We start from the raw sequence: 21,564 nt of genomic DNA, 5'->3' as shown, positions 1-21,564 counted from the left end.
ATTTGATCTCAGAACTAAGCAGCCGAAAGCCTAAGAGAGAATGAACTATCTTGAACCAAAAGATTCAGCGGTTCGTCAAGGGAAGAGAGGATCAGAGCGCATAAATTCAAACCTGAAAGTTTCAAACTCTGTTTTCTACTCAACTCAAAATTCATCAATGAACAAGGGTCAAAGCCCTCAATCAAAATAAGGGGGAACCTACCTCTGATGAGAGGGCTGGACCTCGTCGCCCTAGGAAAGCTGCTCCTATTGAAGCTGCCGATTTAAGTGCCACTGACTATGAAACTTCTCCTTCAACAGCAGTTGCGACCCCATACCATAGGCTCCAAGACCTTAATTAAGGGAAATAGCTGGAAGGGTGGGGTGCGAAACCCGTGACTGCTATTCTCTTTCCTGTATGCCAAAAGATCTCATTCATACTCTCTCTTATTCTATCATACCGGCTTCAGATAGAATCCTCTGGATCTCCCATTTGCGGATCTTCTTCTTCTTTCCACCTTGTGTGTCTTCTTCCTATTGAGTTTAGTTGAGTAAGTCATAAAAAACCGTGAAGCTTTCTCAAGAGACTAGGACTGCCCGCCCACTAACCCGGTAGCTGATCGAGGGAGAAAGCGTCAAGCCTGGGTGCTAGTGCAAAGATAAGCCCTCACAGAACCATTAATTGAAAGATGGAACTAGATGAAACTACGGAGGACACCCACGTACCAGTTTCACTAGGCAAAATTACTCTTTTTTTTTCGATTAAGTCGGGTCGAGTTGCTTCTATCCTCTCTTTGGGTAGGAAAAAGAAGTGAAGTTGAAGAAGTGGCGCATGTCCCCGTTGGTGTGGTTCTTGCTTGATTTCAAAGCAATTCTTTCTCAGATTGTATGAATGGTTCTAGCTGAATTACCATTGAGAAAGGGAGAAGAGAAATGACCTCTGATGAGACTCTTCGGATCGATCCAGAAGTCTGGTCTTTGGGGCCTTCTCTAAGCCAGAAGAAGAAATCCTTCTCTGCCACTACCCCAAGAGAAAGCCTAGGAAGCCAGGTTATGGAATAGCGAGACTGCTCCGAACGAGTCTTATTCCACTAAATGAGCCGTCCAGGTCTTTTCGAGAAAGTTGATGACGTCCTTCGCACCTTTCCAGTCCTTTCGCTATCGCACCTCTGATTTTTGGAAAAATCTCAACTGGAACTCACCCTCCTTTCAGTCGAGCCTTTATTCCCGCGTATTTCATTCTTATACGATCATATACAATATTCTTGAATGAAATACCATTGCGCCTCCTAAATTATAGCAAACACGAAAGTTTAGGAAATAGATTAAAAATATACCATAAGAGTTTGGCCAGTCAACTAGTAAATCTTTTTGAAATGCTAAGTCTGCCTTCAAGTAATAATCATCCATAAGAGTTATCCACATATAGCATATTTCATAAATTGAAATAAATTGAAGACTATTACTAATGACAATTATCAGTGATGGTTGTTCTGATAGCTTCCAATTTTGAGAAACTAAGAAGAAACTTCTAAAATGGTAGTTGGTCGTGGACTTTTTAGCCTTTTATCAATTTTTGTGCTATATATACAATTATTTTATCTTTATGCTACATTTTTTTCGTTGTTTTTTTTTCGACTTAAATATCATTTATGCAACTTATTCACAAATATATATAAAGGTGTCGTAACATAATGAAGATTATAGGGACAACGTGCATCATGTCGATCTTCAAGATAGTGGTCCTCGGATTGAACTGAAGTCAAAGCCACGTCTCGATCGATAAAAAGTTCGAATTATATCGACAAGAGTATGCACCATATTGTTGAAATAGTTCACGCACATTCTAATAATTATAAAAGAATCAAAGAATAGGTTTCCACCCATCAATGATGGACCTTTGCTTCAAAAGTTCTTATAATGTCATGGAGGTAGGGCACGGTCACCTAAACAAGCTCATCCATTTTTAAATTTTATATTTATAACACTTCCTTAACTTTAGTTTTGTGTACTTTGTACATTCTCAACAATAATAAAAATGTTCTCTTAAAAAACAATGATAGTAAATGTGTGATAAATTAAAGTATACATAATTTAATATTAAAGGCAGAATGTCAATTTATACTCGTAAATTCTAGTGATTGTGTCGCCGTAAACTAATAATTATATCGACTTATATTCTTCAATATTATACATTAGTTATTTTTACATATTGTTGTGCTCCATTTGGAAAAAATCATTCTTTGAAACTATAATTATACCAATTAAATCAAGTTATCATAAATCAATCAATGTAGATTCTTACACATGGTTTCTTTCGAAAATTGTTCATACATTAACTATAAATTTTCTATTGGTCTAAACTAGTTGATTTGTGGTCTATTGTAAGTTTAATCGCCTTAAGAGTATAAGTTTCACATGATATTGGTCGAAAGAAATTTGGAGAATGATGTAAATTAATACATTTGTAATGGTTCAACGTTTAAATCAGTTTATGATTTAATTAAATTGACAGAATCACATATTCTAAAAGTACAAACTGCTATTTTTATTAACTAGTTGAGCGTTATAGCATTATAAGTGATTTTGGATGGAGATCGAGAAGAAATTTGATAAACGAAGGAAAAGAGAAAAGTGGAGCAAAACCAAGATGAGACGATACTGATTAGAGATGGGAGAGCCTAGGTGATCCAACAAGTGTGAGTTGAGCCTTCAATTAGGTGGTTTAGTGTTTGTGTTGGAATTTTGACAACAAAAATCAACTAACATTGCTTACGAAAAAACTATTAGCTTTCTAATTTAAAAAGTAATGTCTTCGTCTTAAATTATGTATATAATTTGGCTTTAAAAATAAAAATGTTTTAATAATTTTGAAGTATATAAATAAATATGCATAAAAGTCAATGAGGCAAAACCATGTGTTATTGTCTCCTATTAAGCCGCTAGCCTAAGTAATATTAAAATATAATATTCTTAAAAGATAAAAGAAATATTTAAATTATTTATAAAATATAGTAAAATTTATATAATTTACTTATGTTTTTTATTATATTCGATAAATAATGTTAATATTTTGTTATTTCCAACAATTCCTCTATTCTACGACTGGTTTGACTTTTTAAAATAAATAAATAACGTTTATATATTTTGTTTTTTCAACACATGTGTTAGTCGTGGATTTAAAAAGATGAATTTCAAATTAAAAATTTGTTACGGATGTGTTTAGTTAATGTGTTTATCAATATTAAACATAGTTGTAGTTGAGTTTCAACTAAATATATGGTTAAGTCCAAACATTACAAGAAAAATGACATTCCATGACATTTCATTAGCACTCAAATTGAGAGGAAAGAAAAACAATTGTCATAAAAGGTTAAAAAGCGATGTTTTGGCAGAATAAAACGCTGTTTTCTGATTTTATTTTTTCGTGACAGTTATTTTCTGTCATAAAAGGGTTCAGGAATATAAAATAATTTTTTAAAATAAAAAATCCCAAAATTTCCAAAATTCTCATGCCCTAATTTCTAAATCTCACACCTAATTTCTCAACATCTTCCATGCCTCTCCAAATTTGTTGTCTTCGTCGTCTTCAACATCCAAAAATCTGCTGTCATCGTCTTCAACATCTGGCCGAGTCTTCGACGTCCGATCGAGTTAACGACATCCGCCCACTTCTCTTTGTTGTATCAACCACGATGCCTCCTAGGTTTTACCTTTGAAGCCTTGAATCTGTTTGTGGAAACGTTGAGATTAGGTACTCTTTATTTTGTTTTCATTCTATTTGTAAGTGGGTTTGTCAGTGTGCACATCTAAAAGGTAAATTCTGGTTTTTATTCCTGAATTAACATTTTACTCTCTGCTTTTTGTCTTCTTCCTTTCTTATACAAATTTGTATGTTGTTTAAAATCTTGTCTTCTTATTCACTAACAACAACCATTACAAAAACAAAAACCCAGAGGACCCCTTCCTAAGTCATGAGCACAACCAAGTTTATCAAATGTGTCATGCTCGGCGACGGCGCCGTCATAAAGACTTGTATGCTCATTTCTTATGCTAGCAATACTTTTCCCTTGGTACCCATTTTACAATTTCCCTAATTTCAATTGAATTCAACACCTTTTTTTTATTTCCCTTTTTCGGTGTTGATTTTTTCATTTGATTTTTTTGTTGTATTGTGATAGGATTATGTTTCGACTGTGTTTGATAACTTCAGTGCCAATGTAGTAGTCGATGGCAGCACTGTCAATCTTGGCTTATGGGACACTGCTGGTAATTCAATTAATCAAATAGTAAATACGGTTTTCTTTCTTTTTTTTTTTTTGAAATTCTTCGGTCTTTTTTAAGAATTTGGTTATGGAAATACAAGACAAGAAGATTACAACAGATAGAGGCCTCTGAGTTACAGAGGAGCTGATGTTTTTTTATTGGCATTTTCTCTCATAAGCAAAGCTACTTATGAGAACATCTTCAAGAAGGTGATTTGAATTCTTTCTGACATAATGTTAAATATTATGTCGTGGATGTCATGGTAATGATTCTTGCTTTTGTTTTTGTTTTCTTTGCAGTGGCTTCCTGAACTTGAACATTATGCTCCAAATGTATCAATTCTTTTATTTTCTACTTGTTTTTTATCTTTGACTAAATTGCCATTATAGGATCCAAAATTTCTAATATGTGCTTAATAAGTTTTCAAGTTCTTTGGGAATTAACATCCAGCTCAGACTTCAAACTTTCACATTTATATTAGGTGATGGGGTTTTTAATTTTGATTTTGTATCTAGTGACTATTAGCTCACTCAACATTTTCTTTTGAGAATTCACGACCCATAAAATTAAAATTTTCAATGTGAAAAGAAAATTTAGGTTTATGTTTAATAAAATCATTAAATTTTAAAAGATAATGAATATATATATCAAGAATCTATTGGCTTGTGCTTATTGATTCCCATTCCTTATCTATTCTTGGCATATTCCATTTATGAACACTATTACCTTAATCTCTATCTGCATTTAAAAAAAAACCATTGGAGCAGCGAAGCCATATTTGCGGCAATTCTTTGATGTATAGGCATTTTTGTAGGTTTGGTAGGAAAATTTCTCGTTTAAATGTAGTTATTTAAATAGCTTGTTCGTAACAAACCATATATGTACCAACACTTAAAGCGATATTATAGAGTGTATGTTTCTTTATATTAAAGTGTTCATCGTTTCTTTCCATATGTGATTGTATTGGTCCACAGTATGTGTAATGGCAGGGCAACATGAAAAACAAGATTCAATAAAAAATAGTGCAAGAAAAACAGTGACTAAAAACAAAATTATGACACTTAAATGTCAAAAAAAATTGTCATCGAAAAAGTTTTATTGACAGTTAATTAATGTCATGGAAAGTTAAATGATGACAATTAATAAGTTTCATAAAAGATAAATAATGACATTTAATATCTGTCATATAATATTAACAAATGACAGTTATTCGCTGTCATAAAATGTAAACAATGACAGTTATCCGATGTCATAAAATATAAACAATGATAGTTATTAACTGTCATCGAAAATGAATAATGACAGTTATAATCTATCATAAGATATTGAATTCGTGACATTTATTTTATGTCATGGAAAACCCATTTCGTGACAGACTGGAGAACTTTCATAAAATACTTTCCATGACTGTCGTATCAATGACTGCAAAAAACTGTCATGAAAATTTTTAATGACAGCATTTAACTGTCATCGTAGGCCATTTTTCTACTAGTGAAACTTAATTAATTAATTTACAAGCATGTTCTATGTTATAGATTATTTGTGACAAATGTGTTAAATATTAATTTAAAGTCTTGAAAACAATATTTCATTCTCTAAAAGTCTTGAAAAATCAATGCACATGTACATAATTATTTATCAAGGTTACTAGAAATCTGAGGGCATTGAAATGTGTGTTGAATCGAGGATGAAACGAAAATGAGATTGTGAAATGTTAAAAAGGTGGAAAGTTTTGAGATCTTTAATATGTGGCTAAAATTTGTAAAGCAAAATAAAGAACAATCACGCAAAGAATTGGTGACACCAATATTTATGTGATAAATCCCTAAAGTGGGGGAGAAAACCATGGGACAACTCCGAAGTAACTTCCCACTATAAATATAATGGGTGCAACAAACCCTTTTGTAGTCACTACTAGAGAATACAATAATCATCAGCAAAGTGAATTATCGGGAAACAAAATGGTATATAAGCATATTGCAACAACTTTTTCGTCTTCTCATAAATAAAACGTACTTCTCAACTTTTTCTTACTTTTTCCCACTATCTCGGCTTCTGTTGGAACTGGACAATGCGATAAAACACCAATTAGGCGTCTGAGTTTTAAATGTTTGAAACTTGGTCGCCTCGAAAAAAACGTCTAGACTAATCTTTTGGATAGAATACCTAGATTGTATAACTAGAATTTGCAAAACAAAAGCTTATTAGACAAATGCTTACTTTTTCTAAACAAAAAATGTTGAGTCGTGGAACACACTCTCTTTAAGACGTTTTATTTTGTGGCTCTGCTCGTAGTGCAAATAGTACACAATATTGTCACATCGCCCTCAGGTAAAACAACCTAATACTCGATTGAAGCTGCATCGAAACCGACCGGAAAATCAACACTAAAGATTGAATATGCTCAGAACTAGAAAACAAATAAGAGTTCTGAGAGAATTTTGAAATAGATATATTTTTGGATGATCCAAAATGAACGAAGAGGAGGACTATAGAGTGTGTTATTTCATAACGCCTCAACGGTCATAAGATTCTTAACGTATGAGATTTGTAACACCTCAATAGTTACGTAAAAAACGTGAAGTCAATGGTCTCAACGCCTTACCTCTCAACAAATAAAATAAATGTTTAATAAAAAAAATTAAATTATTATTATTTCCTCACCATGTCACGCCTGTACGATATATCAACAAATCACATTTGTCTATCTCCTCACTCTTCCTCTAACTAAAACATGGATACCTCCTCTAATGAGTTTATGAATTTAAAAATTGTTTCAAAAGGTTACCGATCAAAATCATTTAATTGTCCCAATTATAAATTCGCACACATGGTTTAAAAGTGTGTCTGAAATGTTCACGAATTAAATAGTTTTCTATACATTGACGATCTATTAAACATAATATTAAAATTAGAGGATTTAACATAATTAAGAAAATATCATGCATTTTAAAGAAGTTTTATTAGATCTATTAAACGTTCTCTAAAGTTTAAAGACCTATTGAACATAAAATTGAATTATCACAAATTCATTATACATTTTTAACGTTTATAGACATAAATAGGGGTTTGAAATTTTTTAGATTACGCTTATACTATAGCAATTTATTTGCTTATATGAAATTACCAATTTAACCTCTTAATTAATATGTTTTTATTTGGAAAATTGTTATGGATCTTGAAAAAAAATAAGTTATTTAAAAAATATAGTAAAAAACTTAAACGAGCTACATTTAATTTGATGGTTTTTGTTATATTTTGTAAATAATTTTAATATTTTACTATTTTTTAAAATGACATTTGTATTTAGTATTTGACTTTATAAATTTATATAATGTCTTCATATTTTAAACTCAAGAAATTGATAGTATGTTTGGGGTAATGAATTGGTTGTTATAGTCTTATGATATTTTAGTTGAGTTACAATAGTTTGTGTTTCGAACGTAGATTATTTTAGTTTGAGTTATAATAGTATGTGTTTGAGATGTGAACTAATTTAATTTGAAAAAAGAATAGTAACCATCGTAGAAAATAATAAAAAGACTATAAATGTAAAATAGTTGACAGTTTAGTAAATTAGGATTTTAAAATATTATTAATTGTAGTTAATTATAGAGGACTAAATTATATCGTTTTAAAGCCATAGAGACTAAACTTGTAATAATCTAAAAAAATTATCAAAATTTATTTTGCTATTTTTCAAATACCTCTTATTATTTTGTATGATGGTATAATTCATAATACATCGCAAATATATATATATATATATATATATATATATATATATATATATATATTTGATACAAATTTGTTTTTTAAAATATCAAAATCAACCTTTTGTACGATTTGGACTATAAAATTTGAAAACAATTTTCAGAAAAAGAATTCGGATGGTCTATCAAACTCATTTATGCTAAACTCAATGGATCTGAAAACACGTAATAAAATATGAACTGTCTACCAAACATACCATTCATGTTCTCACATGCACCCAAATATTTTCCGACTCAATTAACTCACACATTTTTATTGTTTTCCTTTCTATATATATATATATATAAAAGAATTTTTTTTAAAATTTTCAAACAAAAGATCAAAATTTCCTTAAATTGTCTAATTTAATTATATATATTTAATTAAATATGTAGGATTAGACGAGGAAAGAATTTTCATAATTTACGTGGTCAAATTTTCTTAATATTTTATATTTAATTATTTTATATTTAATTAAACATATATAATTAAATAAAAAAATCTTAAATTAAGTGGGTTAAATTTTATTATTTAATTAAATATATATAATTAAGTAAGGAAAGAATTTTCATAATTTAGGTATTAAAATTTTTAAAATTTTTTTATTTAATTATTATATATTTAATTAAATATATATAATAAAATGAAGAAATATTTTCATAAATTATGTAGATCAAAATTTCTTTTTTAATGGAAAAGAACAAACTTTCAACTACCGTTGGATATCAATTTTTTTTTCATAAATAAATTCTTTTTTTAAGACTTCCTTTGAAGAGTTCCATTTCTAATTCTAAAATTTATTTTCGTAATACCTTATTTTAAAAAAAATATATTATTTTTGAAAATAATCTCTAATATTTACTTCTTTTGAATCGTTTTAACTGTTTAAGGTGGCGTTACATCACAATTAAACCCCCTTTTCCCCTTTATTCTTTGGACTTCCCCTTTCCTCCTCCGCATCAAAGAGACTCGCAATCAATTTCAGGCACATAAAAAGCTTCACTTCTTCCCTAACTCAGAAATTTCCGCTCAAGAATCAAATTCCTTTCTTCAATTTATTCTTCTCTCAAAATTCCAATAAAACTCACATCCCCTGCTTTTCGAATCCCACCCAATTGAGCGCTACAGTATGCCCTTAACCGTAAGAAAATAATTTTTATCTTCGCTACCAGAATATTATTTGCTTTTGAGATTTATATTTTGTAATTTTCGTCCTCTAATTTCAGTGGTTGAGCAATATGGGTAACCGGGTGAGCTCGTCGGCTAAACGGAGCGACGGCGGTGTAAAGGGTGGAAAAACGGCAGCCGTGGGGAAAGAAGCGTCGGTTCAGAAAAGTGACGGCGGCGGGGGCGGAAGTAGTCGTGGCAAGTCGTTGTGGCGGCCTGGGAAGAAGGTTGATTTTCCGAAGAAATATGGATTCATAGCGGATAACTTCTCCTCTATTGACCAGGTTTCTCTCTCTCTTCCTCATCGGAAAGTAAAATAGTTTTTTAGCACAATTTCAATTTCTCAATTATTGTTTCCTTACTTTTCAAATTATTTACTAAATATCTTTTTGTTTTTAACTATAGTTAAAATAATTACTAAATTATAAAAAAACGAGACCGTTAAAAGTTTTATTTAAGAAATATCTCCAAACTAATAAAAAGTTTCATAGATTTCTTTAAATTTAAAGATAAAAACAAAGTATTCTTATTAATCCATTTTTTATACTAAAATTTTTATTATTTAAAATAGAAATAAAAGTTTTAAATTAAAACTATGGTATTAAGTTTCCATTGATTATCGATATTTTTACCTTTTTTAAGTTTCTATCAATTATCGGTATTTTCACATTTCAATAGATTCAATATCTCTTCTTCTAAATATTTTTTTTAAGATGTAATGGAAATGTCGATTTATTAGAGGAAGAGAAAAAAAAAACATCATAGCGAATCACAAAATATTCCAAACTTGAGGCACTAAAAAATGTGCACATTAATTGTATTTAGCATAGGAGTTGAAAAGGTGAAATAGGATGACAATATGTTAAAAGGGTGACAATCAAAATTTAGAATACAATGATTTTTTAGTTTTTTTTTTTATAGAACATCAATTTACCACCAAGTCTTTAACTAAAAATTAAAATCTTAGATTATTAAAAATGATTATTTTATTGGACATCCTAATCATTAAAAATAGAAATAATATCGTTATTTTGTTAGAGAGTTGACGACATAAACAAAAATGTATCCTTTTTAAAAATTTATGAATTAAAACGACTTGTTAAAAATTTAAAGACTAAAATAGAATAGGATACAAAATTTGGGTAGGATTTGCAACAAAATTAAGTGATGGGTACTGACGTGAATAAATTATTATTTCACATGTTACTTGGTGATAATTAAAAAATGAAAAAGAAGAGAGGTGTAATAATCATCATTGAGAAGTGTATTGTGTTGTTGGTGGGCCAAAAAGAGTGGACATTTAGACATGATTGGATAGAATAGAGGTTTACTCCAAAGGGCGTAGGAAATTGAAATAGGTTCCTACTACTCACTTATGTTTCCATTTATTATACATTAATAATAATCCTGCTTGCCTCTATTAATATACACTTTAATGCACCCCCACCAACCTTTTTTACTTACACACGTTTGGTCTCCCAAATTGAATTGGGTTGAGTGAGGTTGGTAAAAATGACTTACTTACCATTTGGTTCATCCTCATGTTAATTTACATATTATTTAGAAATCTGTTTCTTTTTTGCATATCTACTACAATTTTATCCTTTACAAACTTGTTTTTGGTTTTTAGAATTTTATTTTATCATAATTGATTGAAAAATTAAATACCTAACATATATTTTGGAAAAAAAACATTAATTTAATATTTCTAAATTTTAGATTTATACTTACTTAAAATACCAAACCAAAAATATCGTCAATTTAAACTATAAATTTTCATAGATATATTAATTTATAGGTTAATTTTTTATTTTGTTTCTTAAAGTTTGTATCTCGTTCTATTTTAGTTCCTAAACTATTTAAAATATCTATTGTGGTCTTCAAACTTTGGAAAAACAATCTTACTTTGGTCCATGTCATTAGAATTACGTTAACTTTTAATTGAATTATGATGTGAATTTTATATTTAGATGATTAGGCTCTATAATATTTATCATATTAATTAAATTGATAAGTAACCAAGAAATCTTCGATGACAACATTTAAACATAATCAAATAAAACTCACACATTGAGTAGAATGAAAAAAGGAAAAAAAAAAACTAAAATAATTACAACTTAGGTATAAAATAAACAAATAAATATTCACACGATGAATCACACAGCTTGAAAAAGAGAAAAAGAGAAGAAGAAAGAATTAGAAGGAAGAGAAAAGAGCACTTGCATGATTCACAAGGAAAAAATGTACGTAGGCATAAATTGAGAAAGCCGAAGTAGAATAGCAATAAGTCAAAATGATGATCATCAAATCTCGAAGACAATTAAATATAATTTAGGATCAAATGAAAGCTTTAAATTATTAAGAGCAATTATCTATTTGACATTTTATTTATGAAAATATTGGAGTTAATTCATCCACTAGGAAGTTAAGGGGCTCTTTCATTTATCATTGTGGGTTTAGGTTTCCATAACACTAACCCTTGTTGGGGCCCAATTTATGGAAACGTTTTAGGGTTTCTATAATCCTTCCAAATCCTTTTTACATTACCCTCTCTCTTTGCCTCTAAATAACACCCCCTTGAAATCGTGGTACTCCTTCCCTTTCTCTCTCTGCCTAATACTCCTTGAAACCGGTAATCCTTGTCGATTTTTTTTCATCCTTCCTTTCTTTGTCCAATTTTGTCTTCTTCCTTTTTTACCATTTCTGTCTTCATTTTCTTTTTCCTCTCCAAACCACAAAGAATATTTACTTCTCCTAATAAATCTTCTCCTCCATCGAAGTACTCTTTCTATGCCGACACCGTCGCCCCCGCTTAGGTTTTAAAAGAAACTCATCAGAACAACATAAATAATGAGGAAGAAAAAGAAGAGGAAGATATGTAGTTTGAGAATCTGCAGAATAGGAAGAGATTTATGTGTGATTGAGGCGTTTTTCGTTTTTTTTCTTGATTTTTTGTTTTTTTTTGGTTTGGAAAACTAAAATCACTCTGATTATACACATGGAGTTTTAGGAAAAAGGATGACTAAATTTGTATTTAAAATGTGGATTTTGCCTCCTCTTCTTGTTTTTTAGACTGTATTTTCTCTTTTTCTTTTTTACCTTTAATTTTTTGGGTTTGATTTTAATAAATTAGATGATAAATAACATTGGGATTTTACTATATTTCATCGATTTCTGCAATGAGTGTGTAAAATTAGTCTAATTGACACTAATCTACTTCAAAATGACCTTTCTTAACAAGTTTTTATACTTACCTTAATAAGTTTTTATATTAATTGACACTATTATACTTACCTTAATAAGTTTTTATTTAATAAAATTTCTATTTGTCATTTTAAGATTTTCTTTGTCTAAAGAAATTTTGATTCATTCATTTTTTTTGTTCATTTTATTTATAAAATTGTTTGAAAAGGACTATAAAATTAGTTTGCTAAACTATCTCACAATTATGTAATAAGAAATGCATAATTTAAAACAGTCTCATAATTATGTAATAAGAAATGCATAATCGATTGTTAATTTTGTTGACTACAAAATAAATTTGGAAAAAATGTAAAGGGTGAAGTTATAAGTTATTATTTCAATTATATATATTATAAACAAACATAAAGCTGAATTTAACAAATAACATTAAGAACTTAATGAAAAATTAGATTAAAAATGTGAATGGGAGAGATTAAATTAAAACAAAATATATACAAATTTCATTTTCAATAATGAGACGGTAACATTTATAATATCGATAAAAAAAAATACACTCCTCTCAAATTAACGTCAATAATGTGGTAATTAAGAAAATTAAGACAAATGATTTTAAGAAAAATAAGACTATTTAATAGTTTATGTTTGTATGATGTTGACTGTTTATGTTTTTGCTATTGTAGACAACTATTTTTTTCTTTTATAATGTTTATTTAAAATTAAGTAAAATAGTCACAATTTCATCCAAGCTTATAACATGTAATTATATATATTCAAGATAGGGGACATCGTTATCCCCAATTACAAATAGGAAATAATTAATTTGTCTTCCTAAAAAATTAATTTTAATAATTTTTTTTGATAAATTATTTCTAAAGACAACTGTTTTTATTAATACAACTATATTTCTAAACCATTCTCCTACACAAGGCACTAGTTTTATCATAACACTAGCCATTCCCTTAAAGGTACCATAAAGTTTTAAAAAATCGGACCAAAATACATACAAAATTTAGACAACAAAGTAAGATTTAAACCAAATTCGTTCCGAACATAAATTAATATTCTCTCTATTTTCTTGTAAAAGAGAACGTTAGACAATTTTCGAAAAAGTTTTTTTTAATATCTCCTTAGCACACACTATGCGAACTATGAACTACGTTGGTTTAAACGATTTCGAAAAGTTTTGCATACGTACAGTTATGATTAAGTATTTAAAAGCTGTGACGAATTTCAGAAATTTGAATTTCCATTTGACTAATTCCGATCACTGCAATTTCACTTCTTCAATCTACAGGTTACCTCAGCATTGAGAAAAGAAGGATTAGAATCGTCGAACCTCATCGTCGGAATTGATTTCACCAAAAGCAACGAATGGACAGGTCTGTCCTCGAATCAATCACATTCTTAATTCACATTTCTCATTCTTCATATTTCCTAATTGCTTACTTAAATCTCGGCCGATTCCGCCGTCGCCGTTGTTTGGCGCGCAGGTAAAGTATCGTTCAATAATCGGAGCTTGCACGCCCTTTCCGATTCTCCTAATCCCTACCAGAAGGCTCTCTCCATCATCGGGAAAACTCTGGCTCCCTTCGATGAAGACGGCTTAATTCCTTGCTTCGGTTTCGGTGACGGTACGCTCCGCCGCCCCCCCACGGCGGCAATTTTGCCTTTGTTTAATCCCTCCTCGTATTTTTCTATGGATGGCCCTTTTGTGGGATCAAATGAAAATTAGCCCTTTTAAAATTAAGGAATTTTGGCCTTCTCTAATTTTTATCTCCCTTTTTTTATTTGCATTTTTTAAATAAAAAAATCACACTTAGTCCTAAAAGTTTTTTTAAAAGTAACGATTGAACGTTTAAACTTTAGTTTGTAATGATATAATCCTTGTATTTTCAAGTTTTTGTTGCTAAGTTTATAGGAAATAAACGTAACAAATTTGAATTACATTATTATATATCAAAGTTCGGAAACTAAGTTTCTACTTTTTTACAAGTTTCGAACCACAACCTTTTTATCAATTGACTTATTCCTTCTCTTTTTCTTCTATCTACATTTTCTTTTTCAATCGTTCCTTCTTTCTATTCAGTGTGCAACACTTTTTTAAGTGATTGATAAAGAGCGTCGAGGGAGAGAAAAATTGGACAAGAACGTTTATACAATAGAGAAGCGAATTGAGAAGATATAAGGAAAAAGAACATTTTTTACCGTGGAGAAATAAATTGATGATAATATAATAGAACAAGTGAGAACGTTGTGCATCATTTTTGAGTCAAAATTGTAATTTTCACATAGATGCAAGCAAAATGTCAAAATTTATTAATTTTAAAAAGGATCATTCGTACAAAAAAAGAAGAAAAAGAAAAGAACACACTTATTATTTGATTTAGTTTGGTGATTTCATTGCTTTACACTCTATAACACACAGCTACAACGCACGATCAAATGGTGTTCAGTTTTCACAACGACAATTCGCCGTGCCATGGATTTGAAGAAGTTCTTGACTGCTACAAAAACATAATTCCCAATGCTCAACTTTCAGGTTAGTGTTTGATTCGGTGAGAATCTTATTTCAAAAAAACAAACGAGTTATTCTTCTCGTTACAAATTGAATTTGAAATGGAACTCGAATACCATCTATCCACCATTGTAATAGCAATTGCTTTAATGGATGTGATTTATACTTACAGGACCAACTTCTTACGGTCCTGTTGTTGAAGCTGCAATGGATATTGTAGAGAAGAGTGGTGGGCAATTTCATATTCTTCTCATTGTTGCTGACGGACAGGTTCATATTTAAACTTTTGTTTTTACTGTCTTTCAAATTATTTTCATTATTCTGTATGGCTAAAAGAATTGGGACAATGGTAAGTGCAGCAGTCGTGTTCAAAGTATTTGCATATATAACCCAATAAAAAATTTATAAATATAACCAAATTTATATTAAATTTTCAAAGTTTATTTGTATTAATAGTTTATTAGAGCATCAATAGTTTATCGTATATATTAACATTTTGTTATATTTACTATTTTTAAAAATGATAGTGTTCACTTATTTGTTAGTCCTGAAAATATTACCCATTACAATTAACCAAAAGAATTATTCCTAGGAGTAAGCTTAGCCAGAAATATCTTGCATGCACTCTTGGCTCTCTTTAGGTGGAGGTGGTGGAGGTACATTTTTGTATAATAAAGGAAAAAAAAAAAATACATTTTTTACCTTTAAGCTTACTTTAGTTTATATTTTATTTGATGTCTAAGAATTTAATTATATATTTTTGGTTTGATTTTAGTTTAGTATTTTAACCTTCGGATTTGAATTTTATATATATAAAAAATTTGATTTTTTAATTATTAAGTAGTCAATTTTAAGTATTTGATGTTAATGTTTAATAATTAATTTAAGATGATCATGAAGTAAAATTTTAATACAGATGAGAACAATGAAAGAGGAGTTTTCAAATACAACAAAATGAACCAAAATATTTATAAAAAATAACAAAAATTTAAAATATATCAATGATAGACATTGATATATAAAATTTAAAATTTTGTTATATTTATAAAATTATAATTGCCATAATTATAAAATTATAATTGCCATAATTGATTCGACATACTTTTGAATGTTTGCTATATTTGTAAAACCATAATTTCCATAATTGATAGTCTAACAAGATAGATTTTAAAATTTTACTATATTAATAAATATTTTCATAATTTTTCATCTACAATAATCCTTCACAACTTAATTTATAATCGCTATAAGTATTTTTGAATTAATTAATAAAAGATGACACTAAGAAGGGTGAATATTGAAAACAAAATGTTTTTAAAATTTCAAATCATCAAAACAATATATTAAATAATTTATCAAAAATTTGTTTTCAAATATAACAAAATAAATTGAAATATTTATAAATATAGAAGATATCTATTAATTACAAACATTAATAAACTATTAATAAACTACTAATCTATCGTAAAGTAAAATAGCATTAGAAAATATTTTCAATTATTTTATCATTTAAAATAGTTACCCTTAATTTAATTTTACAAAGGAAGGGTTTGATTTTATTTGGCAAAGGTTACTCGAAGCTCCAGTGTTGGCGATGGTGAATTGAGCGTTCAAGAGGAGAGAACAATCAAAGCAATTGTCGATGCAAGGTAAATAACAACAATAATAACCTCAGATTTTCATAATCTAATCTCATTGCATATTTTGATATATTCTCTTGTTCTTAATATCCAGTGCATATCCTCTTTCAATCATTCTTGTTGGAGTTGGAGATGGTCCTTGGGACGACATGAAGAAGTTCGACGACAAGATTCCAGCTCGGGATTTCGATAATTTCCAGGTTTCTTAAGCAATCCATGACTTGGATCAGTTCAGTTAAATTCAATCACAAACATCAGTAGAATCACTCTCTGATCTTGCATTCTTCCTGATAACTACATAACAGTTTGTTAACTTCACTGAAATAATGTCGAAAAACATTGGCGTGCCGGAAAAAGAAGCAGCTTTTGCTTTAGCTGCATTAATGGAGGTTCCTTTCCAGTACAAAGCAGTCACAGAAATGGGTCTTATAGGGTAGAGCTCTCACTCTTCTGATATTGCCCCCTTCCAATCCTAAGGTTAGCTTTGGCTTACTAGTGACTACTACTAACTCTGCTTCTTTTGATATGGAGCCAAGACATGTGACAGTGAAAGCAAAACATATCGTGCCACGACCCCCACCGACACGTTATACTCGTCCTACACGACTAAATTCTGTACCAAGCAACACCTCCTCAACTTCTGCATCTGATGAACATAGTCAGGTATGTTCTGGCAGTGTTTTTTAAAGCTTAAGATGCAATAAAGCACAACAGTCTTTCAGGGCTTGAATGGAGGATACAACTTATCTTTACTGAAGTGCACTGATACTATATAAAAAGAACTTCACAAAGAGAAAGAACAGTTGAAGTGAAAAAATATAAAAAAAATCCCAAACTCAGAAAACTATACTTTCAGACTTAGTAAATTTGATTTTTTAAGCTAATAAAGGAAAAAGTCACACAAGGCTTGTATCCGGGAGGGATATTTAAAACACTGTGCGCACGTTCATTTGTTTGCTTATTGCTCTATAATTCAGGGTTTCGCTATTGCATCCAAATTTGGATGAACAATAACATTATTTCCAATTGAAATGCAGGTCTGCCCCATTTGCTTGACCGCGGGAAAGGACTTGGCCTTCGGATGCGGCCACATGGTTGAGAAATCGAACTATTTAATATCTACTAAACAATTATTTATTCACTACTTCAAAGAAGTCACCTGCATGTACATTATGAGATAATGATATGCTTATAAACAAAAAAACGAATCAGTGGATCATTCTTCATATCATATTTTATACCATTCCCACTTGTTGCAACCTCTTTAATACACGTCTACTAACATTCAAACATTGCAGACTTGTAGGGAATGTGGATCAAGATTGTCCAACTGCCATATATGTCGCCAGCCTATCAGAAACCGAATAAGGCTGTATACTGGGTGATCGGATGGCAGCAAGTGGACAGTGAGATGATGTCAATGTTAATCAGATGGAAATGATGTACAGGAATCTAGGGTTAGACGATCAAGAAATGTATGTCTTATGGACAGAACTAGGATTGTTCTACTTTAGGGTGTAACTAGGATTGTTCTATTTTAGGGTATCTCGTGTGTATGTGTGTGTGGTGAGGTTCAAATTCCCAACGGATGTGTTCCTAAGTCCTATGTTAATCAGATGGAAATGATGCATCATATTTTAGGGTTTCTTGTGTATAGAGAAAACAACGTGTTCCTAAGTCCTATGTAGTTGTAAAAACAACGTAGTATAGTTTCCGACTCCGTGTCAATATTTTGTGATGAAAAAAGGATTTGAAATTTTCATTGTTTATTTGTAATTTGGGCATTAATCTCTTTTCATTTCATCAATAGAAAGTTTCGTCCAATGATGTATATGAAAAAGAGGCTTCTAGAAAACTAGCCACAAATGATCAAGAAAAGAATACATATAATCAGTAAGCATATAATTTTAACTACCAGTTGCAGCTTACACAAGCTAATCGCTGTAATTGTAAAGAAAAATCGAGATTTGACATAAAATTGAGTTTGTCAAGGGCAATACTTGGTGCACTTGGACTATGCTTTTTTTTTTTTTGTTTCTTTTCAGCCCAACCTAACCACATACCTGAAAAGACTAAAAAATATTTAAAAAGAAGATGAAGGAAGGTCAACCTTACTTGAACAAGATCTGTTCTATAGATTGTACAACTTTGTCCTTAAGTTTTAAAGAAGATGAATGAAAGTGTAGTTGGATTGGACCAAAGAGCTAGATCTCAAAAAATAGGAACACAGATGCATGCAAGAATTTTCATTTGTCAATGACAGACTTATGGTAACGTAAAGCATTTGGAACAACCAGACTTCAGAAAGAGTTAGTTGTTATAAACTTATATCATACCATTTTCGTACAAAGTTTAAACTTTAAGAACCTGCACTGTAATGATATACCCCTAAAATAGTAAGAAAACGTTCCAAAGATCTCAACGGCACATACCCACTTATTTGTTTTCCTTCTTGATCTGTTGTTCCTTGACAGTGGCATCGTTGCTTTGATTCGGGATTGGTTGAATTCTCACATATGGCTTCCTTGTCAACGTCTTTCCTTCCAAAGCAGCAACATAGCGATCATTTGTGTCTTCTTTCCTCTGCAGCTCACCTAGATATTCTGCTAGTCTCTCTCGGTTTACTTGCCCCATCATCTGTCCAATATCCAAACCACAAAATAAGAAACAAAACAGCTGATGAACTCCATTGAGATTAGACCTACTGCTACAGAAAAATATGGCGCATTTATGTTCTGACAGTCCAAAGAATTCACAAAATGTAGCTTTATAAGGGTAGCAATGGTGGGTCAGAATCTCAGATCAACAAAATCGCAAGAGGGTGAAAGGATTTAAAGGTGAGATAGTAAGGAGAGAAAGATGAAACACTTGAAAGTATCAGCAAGCAAATTGATGCAGCTCAAATGACACGGTGCAGAGAAGACAAACTGGCTTGTATGAAGAGATTGATTGCTGTATACATGAAATTACAGTAAATGAGGAGGCATTTCAAATGGAAATAATTGAATGGAAGTAGTGAGGTTTATGGCATGAGCATAGGTTTTAACTCCATACATTTCTTTCTTCACAAAGCAAGCGTAAACGAATGCTTATTTCGAATAATTAAGACCTAGCTTAGCAACCATTTCGTCTTTGAAAATCAAACCATATAAACACCTTTCCACCTCTAAATCTTTTGCTTTGATATAAAATTTTTTACTATGTTTGCAAAAAAAAAAAAAAAAAAGAAGAAGAAGAAAAGGAAGAAAGTCAAAATTTGAAAACTAAAAGTAGGAGATTCCAATGGAGCAATCAAGTGGATCAAAAGATCAGGTAAGTCCATGGAAGAAACAGATAATAAAAAAAACATAGAGTAGAGCATGATGCCAAAACTTAAGAGAAGAGATTATCAATCGGGGAATACGGGATAAAAAGTGAAAAGATAATAGAGTTTTAGGAAGAGAGAAAAGAAGCATACAAGAGATTCAGGCCTAGCATTTTGGCGGAGGCGAGCTTCGAGTTGTTGGTTGGTGGAATTAGTAGCTTGCATAACGCAGTAGCCAATAAGGCAGGGAACGAGGCCACAGGCGGTGGCGAAAGTGAAGAAGAAGGACTTGGAATCTCTGGTTTTCCTGACTAGCCATCTCCAAGTCTCGCTCTTCTCCCACAGAATCGACATTCTTTGCCCTTCTCTTCTCTTCTCTTCTCTGCTCTTGCTAATGCTCACGTTTCTTTTTTCTTTAAAACCCTTTTTTTAGGAAAAAAAAAAAAAGAAAAGAAAAAAAAGTTGAAAATTACTACTTTCTCCCTAAACTTTCGAGATTAACATTTTAGTTCTCCATCTAAGTAGATTATGAAGTTGGTGTCATTTAGGTTCACATGTTGGATTTTTGTTGGGTTTATTCAAGCTTGGACTCTTTAGAATTGAATCCATACACACCAACATAGAAAAATATTTAAACAGATTTGCCTCAGAAATCAATTGCACTAAATCACAAAATTCCTTAAATCCAAATCTGACGGCGTTATTGAATTTTTAATCTTTATCATTCCCGCTGTTATTGGCCACGTCATTTTTCTCATTAATTATTCTAAGTAATTTAAAGACTATTCAGAATTATTTTCTAAACTTCCAACGCTAAAATGTTTATTTTAAAATTTTGACCAACTTTAAATTTTGGGAGTAGAAATATATTTTGATTTATAATTTATATCTTTAAGGGGCTGTTTGGGGTTAGGGTTAGGGGTGTGGGCTTAGGTTAGCCCAACCCTAACCCCCGTTTGGGCCCAATGTTAAGGAAACCCTAGTTTTAGGGTTTCCTTAACACGTTTTCGTCTGCCCCTTTCAACGGCGATACGCGTGTTCCCCGTTTTCATGAATCCGGTTTCGTCGCTCCCTGCAATCCGTGTTCCATTTCTTCCTTCAAACCGATTTCAATCTTCTCCTCAACCCTTCTTCATCAAAATTTTTACCAATTTTCTCTTCTTTCTGTCATCTCCCTCAACGAATCGATGTTTCGTTTCGTCTTCTCCCTCAACGAATGGATGTTTCGTTTCGTCTTCTCCCTCAACTTTTCTAGGGTTTGTGTTGGTTCTGTCGATTTGGTTTTTTTCGTCTTCATCCTTTAATCGATTCCTTCCTTTTCTATCTTTTTGTCCATTTGTTTCATCTCCCTCAACGAATCGAGAGATAGTTGTTTTCTTTCGTCTTCTCCCTCAACGAATCTAGGGTTTGTGTTGGTTCTGTGTTGTCCGGTCGATTTGGTTTTTTTCGTCTTCATCCTTTAATCCATTCCTTCCTTTCATATCGTTTTGTCCATTTGTTTCATCTCCCTCAACGAATCGAGAGATAGTTGTTTTCTTTCGTCTTCTCCCTCAACGATTGTAGGGTTTCGTCTTCATCCTTTAATCCATTCTGCCCTTGCGTTTTCGCGATGAAACCGGATTTCGTTAGACCGAATCTCTCTCTACATCTCTCTCATCCGTCTCTCTCACTCCCGAAAGGAGTTCTGTGTTCGTTAAAGCCGACGATTTCGTTGGCTTCGAACACGATTTCCTTTT

At 31.0% G+C, this 21,564-nt stretch overlaps 2 protein-coding genes and 1 pseudogene across 3 annotated transcripts; 2 read left to right on the top strand and 1 right to left on the bottom strand.

Moving 5' to 3' along the window:
- Window positions 1-3,953: 3,953 nt before the first annotated feature.
- LOC103496381 (rac-like GTP-binding protein 7) lies at window positions 3,954-4,634 on the top strand (annotated as a pseudogene).
- Window positions 4,635-8,905: 4,271 nt separating this feature from the next.
- Window positions 8,906-18,300, top strand: LOC103496272 (E3 ubiquitin-protein ligase RGLG4). Of its 2 annotated transcripts, none has more exons than XM_008458057.3 (12): window positions 8,906-9,139; window positions 9,225-9,449; window positions 13,664-13,748; window positions 13,860-14,000; window positions 14,795-14,908; window positions 15,057-15,154; window positions 16,454-16,533; window positions 16,619-16,724; window positions 16,830-16,957; window positions 17,061-17,187; window positions 17,562-17,618; window positions 17,823-18,300. In XM_008458057.3, the coding sequence occupies exons 1-12, from the start codon at window positions 9,128-9,130 to the stop codon at window positions 17,907-17,909; spliced, it is 1,260 nt and encodes a 419-aa protein (XP_008456279.2). In that variant the 5' UTR covers window positions 8,906-9,127; the 3' UTR covers window positions 17,910-18,300. The 2 variants fall into 2 exon arrangements, with proteins under 2 accessions (XP_008456279.2, XP_050935287.1); XM_051079330.1 differs by having other exon boundaries at window positions 8,912-9,125.
- Window positions 18,301-18,823: 523 nt separating this feature from the next.
- On the bottom strand, window positions 18,824-20,348 carry LOC103496274 (uncharacterized). The gene is made up of 2 exons (XM_008458058.3): window positions 19,982-20,348; window positions 18,824-19,161 (listed from the first exon to the last, which is right to left on the bottom strand). The coding sequence occupies exons 1-2, from the start codon at window positions 20,180-20,182 to the stop codon at window positions 18,961-18,963; spliced, it is 402 nt and encodes a 133-aa protein (XP_008456280.2). The 5' UTR covers window positions 20,183-20,348; the 3' UTR covers window positions 18,824-18,960.
- Between the last annotated feature and the right edge of the window lie 1,216 nt (window positions 20,349-21,564).

The sequence above is a fragment of the Cucumis melo genome, chromosome 11 (assembly GCF_025177605.1).
Source record: "Cucumis melo cultivar AY chromosome 11, USDA_Cmelo_AY_1.0, whole genome shotgun sequence".
Taxonomy (NCBI): Eukaryota; Viridiplantae; Streptophyta; class Magnoliopsida; order Cucurbitales; family Cucurbitaceae; genus Cucumis; species Cucumis melo.
This window is presented reverse-complemented; position numbering and strand designations above follow the sequence as displayed.